The sequence below is a fragment of the Myotis myotis genome, unplaced genomic scaffold, assembly GCF_014108235.1.
Source record: "Myotis myotis isolate mMyoMyo1 unplaced genomic scaffold, mMyoMyo1.p scaffold_m19_p_17, whole genome shotgun sequence".
Taxonomy (NCBI): Eukaryota; Metazoa; Chordata; class Mammalia; order Chiroptera; family Vespertilionidae; genus Myotis; species Myotis myotis.
Window position 1 is genome coordinate 29,398,295 of NW_023416321.1, and position 15,189 is coordinate 29,413,483.

Genomic DNA, 15,189 nt, shown 5'->3' on the forward strand with positions numbered 1-15,189 from the left:
GGCATGGGGGTGGCAGTTGGGGGCCTGGGATAGAGATGAGGTCTCTCCTTCCACAGCCCATAACAGCCAGTAGGAAGGAAGTCAGAGCTTTGGCCACAAAGTTTAAAAGCTCCGTTTGGCTTCCAGGGGTCCATCCTAGCATTCATTATTATCCCTCAACTCCACCCAGCCCTCCCTCCTGCTGCCCTGAACTACCCTCAGGGCCTAGAAAGCTTGTGTTCACCCTCATTGTTCCAGACCCCTGTACTTATTGGCACGTGTTGTTCCCTCTCCCTGAAGTCTCTTTCCCTCCTTCTCCACCTTGCAGCTACTACTGATACTTCAAGACTCAGGTCCAGTGTCACCTCTTCAAGAAGCCACCAGAGTTCCTCATCTGATATGGGGACCCCTCTGAGCCCACAGAGCACCTGTGAACTCCTAGCAACTGTTCACACATCTCATTCCTCAATAATACTATGTACCACACCAAGCCTTATTAGATTTTACATTCCCAGCGGCTAGTAGGGAGCTTAACATATAGATGACACTCAACAGACACTGATTAATTGAATAAATGTACCAGGAAATGAGCATATCCCCACTTAGGTCATGACAAGATACAATAATTACACTGATCGTAGTGATTAATAACTGCTACCACCAGATGCAAAGACTCTTTCTGTGTCGATCTCTTTCTTCAAAGTATAACAATAGCTCTTGAATATCAAGCACCTACTGCTGTCCAGGCATGGGCCAGTCACTGTATACATGTTATCTTCTTCCCAGCTCTCTGAGGCTTGGAGAGTTAAGTGTCTATCCAGGGCTAGTAAGGGGCAGAGCTGTAGCCCTGAACTAGGTCTGCCTGGCACTTTCCTCTGAAGATGCCTCGTCCCAGAGAGGGGCACTGCTTTTGTTCTCACAGTGGACACTGCTTGGCCTCTGTTGGCCCGTCCCCACCTCAGTCCTTCTTCCAAGGCCCCAGTGCCCAGATAGAATGGCCTCACAGCTCTGCATCCTGCCCAATTATTGGGAAGACTGCCCTCCTCTGCCCCCCAGAAAATCCGGAAGGGTCAGAGTGTGCAGAGCCCGAGGTCTAGGGCTGATACCAGGGAAACAACACGGGAAATCAGAGATGGAGCTGCTTGTCTGAGTGCTGAGTGATTAACCCTTATGTGCCAAGCTGGAACGGCCATGGGTGAACCTGCAGTTCCCTGAACTCAGGCCCCTATTCCCCATACTCAGCCCCACATTGGGCACCATATGTGCCACACCAGCACAACCAGGTTCGGTGAGCCTGAGAGGGGGTGGTGAAGGATTAAGAAGAGACAAGAGAAGAAAGCTGGGACTGGGTGGGATGCTGCCCTCTCTGATGGAGAGACGCGCCCCGGCCTTCAAGCCGAGTCTTTATTTTATAGCCAGATTCCACGAGGCAAAGTAAGGGTATGGTCAAGATCAGGGGTCCTCAAATTTTTGAAACAGGGGGCCAGTTCACTGTCTCTCAGATCGTTGGAGGGCCGGACTATAGTTTAAAAAAAAACTATGAAAAAATTCCTATGCACACTGCACATATCTTATTTTGAAGTAAAAAAACAAAACGGGAACAAATACAATATTTGTATTTGCATGTGGCCCGGGGGCCGTAGTTTGAGGACCCCTGGTCAAGATGTTGACAACATTCTCATGGGTTTCGAATCTTCTCAATTACATACACCTGATCAAGCTTTGTTTACTTGCTGCACCTTCCACAGCCCATATCACTCAGCCACGTGGGACCACAAGTTTGGACCATAAGGTCAAGCTTACAACCATAGTCTTTGGCTATAATTGTGCTGGGACTTGCACATGACTTTGTCATGAGAGGATCGTGTCCTCTCATTAGTCCCAGGCTTGAACCTGTCCAAACGCTGTAGCCACTCTCCACTCCCTTGCACAGCTGCAACACACAGGAGCTGCATGGAAACCCACCCTGAGCCGGCCTGGTCAATAAAACTCAGCAGATGCCTCTCCAAGATGCTCTTCTCTTCCTGCTGAGTTTGTTTCCAGACCACGCGTCTACTGAACGGAGTGAGATCTTGGGGAGAGCTGGCACACTCCCCCAGAGGTGTCCCCCGGGAGCCCGTTCCTCGCCTGTGGCACTAGTCCTCTTAGGGCTTGGGAAGCACAGGTGTTTGGGGCGTTGCTCGGCATCTTGTTCCCCCTTTGTCCCAAAAAGGAATAAATGCGCCCAAATTGTTTGGGCATTTACTCATTAGAAATGCATCCACTGCTATTTCCTGGAGAAATTAAGCCATGAGCTTTGGAGCAGATGACCCAGGACAACAAGAACACCTGGGGGTACCTGGTGAAGATATTCATTCCCCAGACGTTTACCGAGCACTTAGAATCAGACCAATTGCTAGCTGGGCTGGAGAGGGAGACAGACACAGGCCAGCAGGTGTGATGACATACACACATGTGAGGACTGACACCTAAACAGGGCTCTGGAGGGTGAACAGAGGAAGGCATCCATTGTTTGGTGATGAGGGCAGAAGGGAGGGGTGGCCAGGAAACATCCGCAGGGCTGGGTGTTGAAGTAAGTGTCCCCAGATTAACAAAGCAGCAGAAGTGGGGGGCATAGAGTCTGGAGGAGCGGGTCCAGCTGCTGTAAGCCGTGTGCAGAGCTTGCGTATGCGTATGAGACAGGGCACAGCAACAGAAACGGCAGGGCCCAGGTGCAGGGCCCCTGGAATTGGGCCTCAACCTGAGGACAGGTGAGTCACTGACGGGTTTAGAAAACAGATGACATGCTCAGAGTGGAGCTTTAGAAAGACCACTCTGTCAATAGTGCGGAGGATGGATGCAGATTGCAGAGTACCGAGTTGGAGGCCAAAGGTCAGATAGGAGGCCAGTGCCATTTAAAGGCAACATTTTTATGGGGGCCCAGCACGGTATACACACCTATCTATCTATATCTACACACACACATACACACACACACACACACACACACACACACGCAACAACTAATATGGTGTATCTGCTATTACCTCCACTAGATGGAGCAGACACTAAAGAACAGAGAGATCAAGTCACTTGTCCAAGGACACACAGCACGTGGCAGTCTCAGCATTTGAAACATCAGGGCAGCTTGAGCATTCATTCAGCTCTTACCCACTACACTATAGTACCACTCCACCAAAGGTGACAAAGGCTTGAGACAGGGTGGCGCGGTTAGAGAAAAGTATTCCTCATGGGTCCACTATGTATTTAGGGCTCCCCTGAAATGGCTGCTTCCAAAGAGAGAGGGGTACAGCCTTTTATTCTGAGGCCCTTGGATAAAAACCTACAGCATGACACGTTAAGGGGCGGGAAACTCGCAGGACAAGGCTGTGATAGGAAGCCAGTAGGGGTCACTTGAGCCCCCAGGAATGCATACCTTTGGGGAATGGAGGTAGTGCTTTGCTTGGTTGGGTGTGTGCCTGCAGACTCCTCAAATGCAGGAAAGCAGAACACAGGGAGGGAAGAGAAGGGCCTGCCCAGTGGGAAGAGCCCTGCTTTCTTCACCTCGTGGCCGTACCTGCACCTGCTGGGGAGGCTGAGGCCAGGTAGCTCCTGCAGGTGCTGTGTGCTTTTTGCAGGGCTGAGTTAGGCCCGGGGAACAGGTGGCCAAGGACAAGACCACCTAGACCCGTGGTTGGCAAACTGTGGCTCAAGAGCCACATGCGTCTCTTTGGCCCCTTGAGCGTGGCTCTTCCTAAGCCTTAGGAGTACCCTAATTAAGTTAATAGCAATGTACCTACCTATATAGTTTAAGTTTAAAACATTTGGCTCTCAAAAGAAATTTCAATCGTGTACTGTTGATATTTGGCTCTGTTGACTAATGAGTTTGCCGACCACTGGCCTGGAGCCCTGGAGCAGCTCCAGGTTCAACGCTCCCAGCCACGCTCCTAGGAGGGATGGGATTTGGTGAGGATGGGGGAGGGCAAAGAGTCCCACTTAGGGGCCCGCTAATAGGAGACAAGCCCAGGGCCAGAGAGGAAGGTTACATGTGGCTTCTATAGCATGGGTTTGATGGTATGCAAAGCTGGACTTTGAACTTGCTGGCTCTGAGCTTTGGACAGTGTTTAAGAGCCTCATCTTTAAATGGGAACAAAACTCAATTCGAATGCAGGGGAAATGTCAGATGGAGGCCAAAGGTCAGATTCACCACCTGGTGAATGTTAGCGGTGAAACTGGCTGTTAGCACGCAATCCTGCACACCTTGTGAAACCACCACCAGAGGCGCAGAATTGTGTTTGGTGGGCCACGTTGGGTAACTCGGAGCTGGAGCTGCTATTTGAATGTAACACTGAACTTCAATATAACTCTAGGGGCTGCTAGTTAGAGGTCAAACAACAATAAACCAAAGGGCATCACTATGTAGCCTCATTCCTTCATCTCTGTGGAACTCAGAATTGTGTGTGAAGTTTAAAGAAATCACTTAGAAGCAAATATTCACGACATCGCCTAAGGTAGTCACCAGGTAGGTATTCTCTAAAGGCAAACTGAAAAAGCCCAGGAAACAATAATTCAGGGTTGCTCTACAAACAGGCTGAAAGCGAGGCAAGGAGGGCACGACTGAAGCCAGGGTTACCATTCTAGACAAGGACCAGTCTGATCGGCCAATCAGAGGCCTGGCCTGACTTGCCAACACCTGTTGGAATGGTGTCTCTCTTTACCATCCCAGAAAAGGCCTTGTGAGAAACGCTACTGTCAGAAGTGATGCATTAGGGCTGGCAGCACTACAAATAAATACACACGCCAACATTGCCTGCATTTGTGGGAAAGCAGAAACCCACCTAAGAGGCATTTACACACAAATGGCTGCACAGGCTCGCTCCATGCTGGGGCTTGGCACCCAAACTCCTCCCAGGCAAGCAGCACAAGGCAGATACCTTCTGTGCAAACAGCTGCATTATCCAGACCCACAGCGTGGGGGAACCAGCACAGCAAACGGCTTGCAAATCCTGAGCAGAGCTTCTCCCGGCCCCAGCCGTTCCAGCCATACCTCTGCCCCCCTGCTTTCTCCACTGCAGAGCTTTGGCTCCTCTAGGGCAGAAGACCCTTAGCCACACCTGCGGGGGGCAAGAGCCCGCCAGTGCCCGCCACTGCTCAACTCCTTTGAACGCTGAAGACACAAGCCATTTTTAAAAGTAGCAGAAGGGACTGTTGTCTCCCCCCCCCAAACTGGCTACCGCTTCCGTGTTAATATTCTGGGAGTTTTCTCCCTGATTGGAAGGGTCTTGGAACTCTGAAGCCATAGCTCTAAGATGGGTAAGCTAGGGCCTCGGCCGGCCCCTGCCCATTTTGGAAGAGCTTCCGGTTGGTTTTCCCAAAGGCAAGCCCACACTTAAGACATGCTTCTCTTTCCTCTCATCCATGCCTTCGACCCAGTGCAGTTGCCTGGAGTCCTGTGGATGGGGTAGCGGGAGTTGAGGAGGTCGGGGGCGAGAGAGCGGGTGAGGCCCTGAAGAAGGAGGCCTGCTATTTCCAAAAAGGGCCATAAGGAGCAGAGCTGAGGACTTGGGGGTGGATAGTGGAAAGAGAAAAGCAGGTGCAGAAGAGTAGGCGACTTCTCCTACAGCTGTGTTCAACTTCCCACCCCCGGAAGGAGAAGGTACAGGGGACCCAGGAGTGGGTCACGGAATGATGTCACCGCAAGGGGCCTAGTATCCAGCCCCCACCCCCGGCCCCCTGGAGTGGGGGCCTTCTGACTTTGTGGGGAAGCAAAGGGAGCGGTTCGCGCGGAGGGCTGGCAACTCACGGAGGAGAAGTTGTGCGGGCCGCAGAGCTCGCCCCGGTACTTGCAGGAGAGCAGCATGTCCTCCAGCTGGTGGCCGAGGCGGTCCATGAAGGCGGCGCTGATGCCCTCGAAGTGGCGCGGCGGCAGGAAGAGGCGGAAGTCGGCCAGCTTGCGGAACCACTGGCGGCGCGGCTCGTCGCCCCGCAGCAGCTCGCTCACCAGCGGGCGCGCCGTGCGGTTGGGCAGCAGCAGCCCCAGCCAGTGGCCGGCGTAGTAGAGGTCCCCCTTGGAGAGGCGCGGGAAGCGCAGCGGGTTGTTGTTGCACACGGTGACGGCGGGGAAGGGCAGCTGGCGGCTCCACTCGCGGTGCACCCGCGTGTGCGACGGGAAGCTGAGCCAGTAGAGCAGGCGGTTCGAGGACCAGGACAGCAGCAAGCCGAGGGACGTGCAGAAGGCCAGCACCCACAGCGCCCGCCGCTGGAAGGAGCCCCCCGCCGCCGCGCGCCCGGCGCACATGTGCCGCAGCCCGTGCAGTTTAGTGCGGCTCAGCGACGGCCGCCCCCTGCGGGCGACCCCTGGCCCCTGCAGCGCCCGCTCGCGCGCGCCGCCCCTGCCGCTCCCGGGCTGCCCGGCCGCCGCCACCGCCGCCGGCGCCGGCTCCTCGCGGGCCATGCGGAAGCGTCCCGGGCCGGTGAGCGCGGCCGGGGGCAGCCCGGCTCCACCGCTCCGGCTCATTCATTCAGTCCTCGGCTGGCGGCAGCGGCGGCCCCGGCCGGGCGGAGCCGCCATGGGAGTCCGCAGCAGCAGTGGGAGCAGCAGCAGCAGCCGCCGCGCGCAGCCCGCGCTAGGGAAGCGTGCGCCCGAGAGGAGCTCCGCTGGCGCGGCATGCCCGCCCGGCGCTGCCGATGCCGCCTCCGCGGGCGCCCGCCCGGGGCTGAGCGCCGCCGCGGCCCGCCGCCCCTGGCCTCTCCCGAGTGCCTCCCTAGACTTCCTGGCCCCCGTGTTCCTGAAGGAAGCCCGACGCCGGTCACTACCTCCGCCTGGTCCCCCACCGGGCGCCGCCTCTCCAATCCCCGGGTGCTGCGCCCGCCTCCCTGCGTCCTGTCTCTCGGGGGACCCTGAACTGAGCCCCCCCTGCTTCGCCTAAACCCAGCTTTGACGCTGGTCCCGGGAGAGCAGCCACTCGGCCACCATGGCCGATTTGGACGTTCCCAAGGACCCCACCAGCCCGGTCCGTAGCCCAGCGGTGCTGGGACACGGGAGAGAAGTCGCCAGGGAATGAGCGCCCCCAGAGGCTCGCGCGGCCCCTGGCTCGGCGGCTGGGGTGGGTGTGTACTGGGGTGAGTGGTCGCTCAGTTGGCTGCTGCCCTCTTTCCCTTCCCTCCAGGACCCTTCTCACTGCTCCTCCGGCTGCGCTCCACCGAGAGTGGCTGAGGCTCCCCCAAGTCCCGCGCCCGAGCCCTGCGTTGCGTGTGCCCCCTCCCGCCTGGGGCTGGGGGCTCTCAGGGCGTCCTGCTAGGGCTGCTGGCTGCTGGCCCCCGTCGAAGAGGCTGGCCAGAGGGACGTGTCGTTTCTGCAGCCTGCTCTCCGGGGTGCCTCGAGTCTCCGAACGCCGGGTCTCACTGTCCGCTGCCTCTTCTTCTCCCTGCCCCGGGGGCACCAGGTGCCAGGGACTGCGGAGCCCCGCTTACACCTCCCGGGGGTGACCCCAACTCGCTGCTCCTCGAGCTCTTCTCCTCTCGAGACTCCAAACCCACGGTGGCGGCGGCGCCGGCTGCCTTCCTCTCCCGCCTGCCCGGCCCTCCTCGGGCCCCGGGCGAACTTGGGCAGCGGCCGCGCGACGCCGGTGCTGGGCTTCCAGCACCTGCTCCTCCGCGCACTGGCCCCGCGGCTCCGGGCGGGCGGGGCGGCGGTGGCGAGCGCCTTGCGCTCCAGGAGACGCGGTGCTGACGCGCCCGGCTCCTCCTCGCTGCATTTTAATTCCTGGCCACTGTGGCCGCTGCACACCGAGCGGGAAGCCGCTTGCCGGAGTCGCCGGGTGAGGGACGCACTGTACAGATGTTCTGGGGTGTGCGGGCTGGTGGGAGAGGCATGGAGAGGATGCAGTCTGTTTAGGGGGGGGCGGGCGTGTGCAGATAAGTGTGAGAGCCCTTCTGACTGTGAGGTGGGCTGTGAGAGTGTGCCACCGACTATGTGGGCATTTGCACAAGTATTTGAGTGGGTGTTGTGCCCTGAGTGTGGGTGGGATGTGCATGTGTCTGTGGGAATAGGCATTTTCGTGTATCTCATACATGTGAGCTTGTTTGCACATGCTGTACTGTGGCCATTTGAGTAGGTGCGGTGTGTGTAGGATAGAATGATGGTGTATGTTCTATGTGTGCGTGCATGTGTGCACTTAGTGGGTGGTAGGTACCAATGGATGTTGATGTGAGGTGCGCAGTAGGTCTACTCCTACTTTCCAAATACTTGACTCACTGAGGCCTCACGGGGACAGGTAACACTTCCAGCCTCATGACTCCATGGGATAAAGTTTTCCAGACATTTCCAGGAGAGATCTTGATGGGGGTGGGGGGTGGTTGGCAGGTGGGAGTAGGGTGGGAGGGCACTCAGGCAGATGTTAAATGAGCAGCTGGTGTCAGAGAGGCATTGGGTGGGCTTTCCCTCCCTATCTACCTGGAGGGCATCCTGTCAGCATCTCAATTCCCTGCCTCTGGTCTCCAGAGAAGAGGACATCTGAGCTCTACACATCCCCACTCACCCACACATATACATATGTAAACACAACACACATGCATATAATACACACACATATACACAACCCCTGGAGCCCCTTCTCATTCACCTGGGGCACAAGCTATGGAAATTGGGCTTTGCTGAAATTCTGCTTTGGATTCAGTTCTTTGAAGATGTCTGTAGCGGGCTTTGGGGGACAGAGGGCTCTGAATCTGCCAGTTTTATGGGACCCCTAACAATGGCTCACACACCAGTGCTCTCAGCCAGGTCCCAACAGTCCTGGGCGGTGCCACACCGACATGTATCCCAGCCAAGGTGGGACAAGCTGTGAGCTCCATGCAGTTCCTGATGAAACAGCAGGGCACGCATGGGCCATCTTCCAGCATCCGAGCTCCGGTGCCCGTGCTCTGTCTTCCAGAAACCTTTAGGGCATTTTATGTTTCTGATTTGTTCAGCGAGCGTAGGTTTTTTCTTTCTTGGAAATTTCCTCGTGGAAACGTACACATGCTGCTTGGTCTCCTGGGTGTCTGCTCTGTCATGGGTGTTCCTGTTAATTCTCAGGTGGTCGCTTCCCCAGAGGCGAAGGGGTGCCCTGCACGGGCTCCAGGAGTCTTGGCCCGGAAATCCAGAGGCAGACTCAGAGACGAATGGTGACCCCTAGCTATGACCAGTGGCTCTCTTTATGGCAAAGGTATACAGTGTGTTTCCTACCCAGCCCAAAATGCCCCCACCTCCTCCCTGACCAATACTTTGACCAACTCAGTGAAGTTCAATTCTTTCTTTAAATACTGCCTACTAGGTAACTGGATGGACACTTCCCTTATAGCCCTTGTAGCACCTTAGCATTGCTTGTGTCCAGGCCTTTCTTCCGGATGTGAGTCCTTTGAGGACAGGTACTACCACTCATTCACATTTATGTTCCTACCTCTTAGCACAGCACCCTGGCACAGTGACAAAGAGGGGGAAGGAACTAAGATTGCTTGAATATTTCTATATGCCAGGCACTGAACGGTACACATAAACATATTGTATTTAATTTCTCACTCCAACCCTGCAGGGGAGATTTTTGTTTGTTTGTTTTACAGTTGTTAAACCAAGGGGCTTGGAGAGCAGGAATTGAACTCAGCTCCAACTCATTCCAAAGTCTAAGGTTTTCCCTCTCCATCATGTTTTTCTCTAAAGTATTGATAGCCCTGGTCCGGTGGCTCAGTTGGTTGGAGCATCGTCCCCATACACCAAAAGCTTGCAGGTTTGATTCCTGGTCAAGCACATACTTGGGTTTCAGGTTCGCTCCTGGTCAGGGCACGGACAGGAGTCAACTGATCGATGTTTCTCTCTGCGCCCCCCCCTTCCTCTCTCTTTGAAACCAGTAAAAACATATTCTGGGGTGAGGATTAAAAAAGTATTATGATAAATAACAATAATAATAACAACAATAATATAATAAGAAATGTAGTACTTCCTAAGCACTAGGTCCTGTTCTAAGTGACTTACACTAAATGTGTCATCACCGTTGTAAATGTTCAATCCTCAAAACAATCCTATGGGTAGATAATTATTTTCTCTACTTCGGAGAGGAGGAATCCCTACCAGAGAGGGGGTGAGCCACTCTCCCTAAGCCCCACAGCTCCTAAGCAGGAACGCAGCCTTGGACCCCAGGCAGCCTGGCTCCATCCCTGTGCTCTCAACCCCTACCCCACACTATCTCTGCTCTCGCAGCCACGCTGACACGACAGCTCGTGTGAATTAGCTTTCCCAGCCTGGCAGACTCCCTTGGCCGGAAAGACAAATTCACAGGGCAGTGCGTGAGCTGACCCACATAACCTGTCCACCAAGAAATTAGGCTTTAGCGTCGTGATTTGCCAATAATAAGCTTTTAAGAACATTTCCCTTTTCTTGTTTATCTCCAAAACATCTGTTGCTCCACACCTGGCATCCTGGCATTCTGTGCGGTGCTCGTGTGCAGTGGCAGAAGGGCCAGTGGCCAGCCAGTCCACATGCTGCCGTGTGACCGCCACCATTAATAATAAGCTCTTTCTCCCATGAAATGAGTTTCTTGGGAGAAAGAGGTCCATTGAAGTCAATGCGCTTTTTTAAAAAAATAATGTTTTTATAATCTCATTTTAGGAGCTGACACTTTTGTTGGCTGGATCAGGCTTCGCTGGAGCCCCCCATGTTCCTATTGCCCCCAAGCCCTACTACTCGGGGGTCTGGCACTGGAAAGTGTCCGAGGTACCACCTGACCCTGCTCCCGACCTGCTGCAGGCAAACCCCTCTACACACCCTCTCAGGGACGGCCCACCAGCCTATTCTGGAACACCTGGCAGTGCTTAAAGCTTCATCCTGTCATCAAATTGGAATTGGCCTCCTTGTGACTTTCTCTAATTGACCCATCAGGAGCTGCACCAAATAGCTTGATCTTTCTTTCGCATGGGACCCCTTCGAAATGCTTTATGGGATCAGAGCACGTCACTGCTGAAGGGGCTCTCGTGGTCTACCTAATAAGGCGGTCTTTTGTTCTCTGGGCGAAACGTTCAACCGTTTCTCCTGTATGTGCTGCTCTTGGGATGGGATCTCTGATGTCAACATCCTTAAAAAGGGACCCTCCAGCCTGTGGAGGAGAAGCCCACCAAGCCTGTTATGCTGGGCCTGGTCCTTGCAGCCCCCGATCTTACTGCTGATGGTCACGGGTTCTTATTAGTCCTCTTACCCCTGGGGTTTAATGGAGGGGGTGGGTGAGGAGAGGGGATATTAATGATGGGTTCTTGGTGTCCCTGCTTAGAATGCATGGTGCACTTTTTTTTTTAATCTTCACCTGAGGACATTTTTTTCCCATTGATTCTAGAGAGAGTGGAAGGAGCGGGGGGAGGTATAGGGGGAGAGAAACAATGATATAAGAGAGACACATTGATTGGCTGCCTCCCACACTCACCCCAACCAGGGTGGGGATGAACCATCAACCAAGGTACAAGGTAACTGACTGGGAATTGAACCCAAGACCCTTTGGTCTGTGGGAAGACGCTCTAACCACTGAGCACCGGCCAGGGCAGAGTGCACTTTGTTTTAGGACCTTGCTGCTCATAGTGATGAATCAACGCTACTTTTAACATTCAAGTTCATTGATATGATGGGAGAGGTGGTCTTCTATGGGTCTGCCTGTGAATCTCATTACCTCTCTTTTTCTCCTTTCTCTGTCTTTCTTTTCCTGTGTCTGTGCTGCCCAAGGCTCTCTCTCACTCTATCTCCCTCTCTCTTCTTTCCCTTCCCGTTCTCCTCTCCCCAGCCGCTGCCTGAAGCCTAGTGGTCCTCTCTGACACCCCCTTCGCCTGTACTACCAGTGGCCTCTGGGGTCACAGAAGTGGCTGCAGTGTCACAGGCCCTGAGCACATGTCTCATCGTCACGGTGGGGGTGCCTGTATTGGTGAATGACAGCAAGGAGGACCTCCCCACTGTGGGTTTAGCTCATCACACACTCATTTTTTCCACCCGTCCCACGGTGGGGTTGGCACTGGAGACACTGTTCCATCCTACCTTTTCACAAGCTTCAGCGTCTCTACTGCTTTTCCTCTCACTTCAAGTCTATTGCACGTGGCCTCTCCTAGTTTTCTCTTCTGGGCTCTTTCTTAGACTCATCAGATATCTGTTTGCCCTTTTGGTCATCCCCACCCTCCACCAGCACTAAATTCCAGGGGTAAGAGGGCAAACAGGAGCCCCCGAGCACCATAGAAAAGATTAAAGGCTGCAAGGACCAGGTCTGGGATTGAGGGCTGGTGGGCTCGCGCTCCCCAGAGCTGGAGGGAGCTCTGCTCAAGCACTGTGCTCCCTGTTGAGTGGCAAACCCCGAGAGGTGGGAGCTGGACGTAAGAGCTAATTTTACTCTCAGGGGAGGAAATTGAGGTCCAGGGAATTTGCTCTAAATTCACACAGATTGATACTGAGTGACAGAACTAGAATCCAGGTTCCAACTTCTGGTTCATTCTCTGATCACCCAATGAAATAACTTTTAAAAAATCCATTTTGCAATCAGTAATGTATTTACATGGTCCAAAAAGGACACAAGGGGGGAAAATTTAGTAAATTTTACTACATCTTTCCTCCCTACAGGCAACAAATGCTATCAATTTGTTGTATAATCTAATAGTGATGCTTTATGAATATATATGTGTGTATAGTCACCATATGTCCCTTTTTTTTATACAAATGGTTGCGTTCTGTGAATACCATTTACTAGAGCAATTGTAGTCCATATTCTTCACACCTTTCCCTTATATTTTCAGTTATTTTATGCTTGCCTTCCTCTGGCACCTCATTCTAACTTCTGTTATTTTTCTCAACTTCTCATTTCACATTGTCCTGCTCTCCCATCCAAGAAGGACAGTGGGTACTATGACAAGCTGGTACACAGAGCTTGGCATTTTATTATCAGATTTTTTGTTAACTGTTTGGTAGATACACTGATGGATGGAAGCTCTCATGTGGAGAATCTCAAAGAGCAGGTAATGCAAAGATATTTCCTCTCTGCCTCTGAAGACTATTACATGATGATTTGCATAGGTTTTAATTTTCTGGTCATATTTTCCTTAGGCCAATTATAACACACACATGCAGTTGAGTGCTCTGTGCACACAGCTCTTGTTGGTTTGGGAAGGTGGTCCAAATATGCATTGACTGGCAGAGAAAGCCAGGCTGGGATTCAGCAGTTTCTGTAATTAATTTAGATAGAGTGTAACACATACCACAGAGAAAACCAGAAGGTACCAATGCCAAAAGTGATCTGAGTGAGCATGTAATTGAACTTAGAAAATTGATGCACACAGTTTAGTGACTTGCATCTGGTCAGTGGGAAGTTGATCTGGTGATGGTACTGATGGTGATGATGATGGTGATGATGGTAATGCTGGTAGGGATGATATGATGGTGGTGGTGATGATGATGGTACTGATGATGATGATGATATTGATGGTGGTGATGATGATGATGATGGTAATGATGATGATGATGGTGATGATAATGCTATTTGATAACTGACACTGAGCATTAACTCAGGCACTGTGCTCAATTAATATGCATTAACTCATTTAATCCTCACAACAACCCTATGAGATATGCACTACCATTATAGCTCTTCTACACCAGAAGAAACTGAGGCAGAGGTTTTACAAGAGTAATTATAGTCCATATGCATTACCGAGCAACACCAGCACATTCCCTCCATCAGCATACAAGTATCTTGTCCAACAGCTGGATTCAAACCCAAGTATGTTGGCTCTAGAGTATAGGGTCTTAAGTTGGTTGTCATTAGCTGAAAGTAGTGACTGTAGCAGATATTTATGGAGCATCTAGGTTATGTCAGGCACTGTCCTTGGCACAGGAAATGCAACATCTACTCAGATATGGTCCCTGCCTTAGTTTACAGTCCAGTGGGAGACCTGGGTAAAAAGAGATAAATTTCATAATGCCTGAGAAATGTTATGCCAAAGTGAGCACAGCATGTTGAGGGGCCAAAGGAGCACACTCCCCTTGAACAGCCTGACAGCTGTGGCCATCCATGCTCTCTGCTTTCCTCAGAAGGTCTCCATTCACTTTCATTTTCACCCCAGCTCATGGAGAACTGTGTGGCCTCTCCCACGAGGACCAACCTTTGAGCCATGATCTGAGACAAAGCAATGTCAGCACAGCCCCACGTCAGGAGGCCTTGATCTTCGTGGTCCCGGACATCTCCATCCATGTCCTCTTCCTGATGTGGGGTTTTGTGTCTCCAGGGCTGTCTTGTTGACCTGTGACATATACTTTCTATGTTCAGGCCATCTCCACAATCTGTCCTCCTCCCCTAGCACAGCCTTGCTTATCACTGACTTATTCTGGGTCTACGCTTGAATAACTGGGTCTTGGTTGTAACTTGGGCTATGAAGTTAGCAGAGAAATGGAGCTTTGCATGCTTTTCTACCCAATTTCCTCTCCCATACCCATAACAAAACTCTCATTAAAATAGTTAAGCACATCACCTTCTCCAACACTTACCATCCACTCAGATGACGAAAAGGCATCCGGTTAAAATAGGATTTAATGAAATATACAACTCTAGGCACAATTAAGAATTTATTCACAATTCCTTGACTGTCCCCTCAACTGTTTTCAGCCATGACTTCATCTTGCCCTGACTCTCACCTCCGCATGGGGAGCATTAACTAACCAGACCTGAATCTGTCCGGCAGACAGGCCCTCTGCAGTGACACGGAGATTTAAGGCCAAGTTGATTGGTCTGATGCCTCCATCCGGGCTGCTTTCCTCTGAGCCACAGCTTTCCTGTCTTAGCCACTGGAGGTTTGTTTACTCTCTTTTCCTTATAAACGACCTGACCATACCACTGCCATGGATCTCCCTGCTCCCAGTTTATCTTGCCTGTCCACCCACGTAGGGAGCAGAAAGGGAGGGATTTAGTACATTCTTTTCCAGTGGTGATGATCCCAACAGAAGACAGGAAGAGAAGGGCAGGGCGGGGAAGGTAGAAGGGAAGGGAAAGGATGGGAAGGGAAGGCAGAGGAGGAGAGAGAAGCACAATAACAGAGTCTCAACTAGGTACCTACCACGTTCTGTTACATGCACCAGTAATGACTCTTCATGACAACCCTCCAGGTGAGTAATATTGTCCCCGTTTTACAGATGGGGACCAAGAAACTTTATCTAATTTTATTATCTCTTCTGTGGGTTTAAGG

General features: G+C 52.5%; 1 protein-coding gene across 2 annotated transcripts in view; it reads right to left on the reverse strand.

Moving 5' to 3' along the window:
- ASIC2 (acid sensing ion channel subunit 2) overlaps window positions 1–15,189 on the reverse strand; it is an 828,796-nt gene that overhangs the window by 208,405 nt on the left and 605,202 nt on the right. Inside the window, exon 1 of one of the 2 annotated variants that reach the window (XM_036341927.1) lies at window positions 5,762–7,629. The exons of the other annotated variant lie outside the window; for it this stretch is intronic. Coding sequence (XP_036197820.1) covers window positions 5,762–6,475 — 714 coding nt within the window. The 5' untranslated portion in view covers window positions 6,476–7,629. Of the gene's footprint in view, window positions 1–5,761; window positions 7,630–15,189 lie in introns of those variants that run through there. 2 annotated transcript variants of the gene reach the window in all.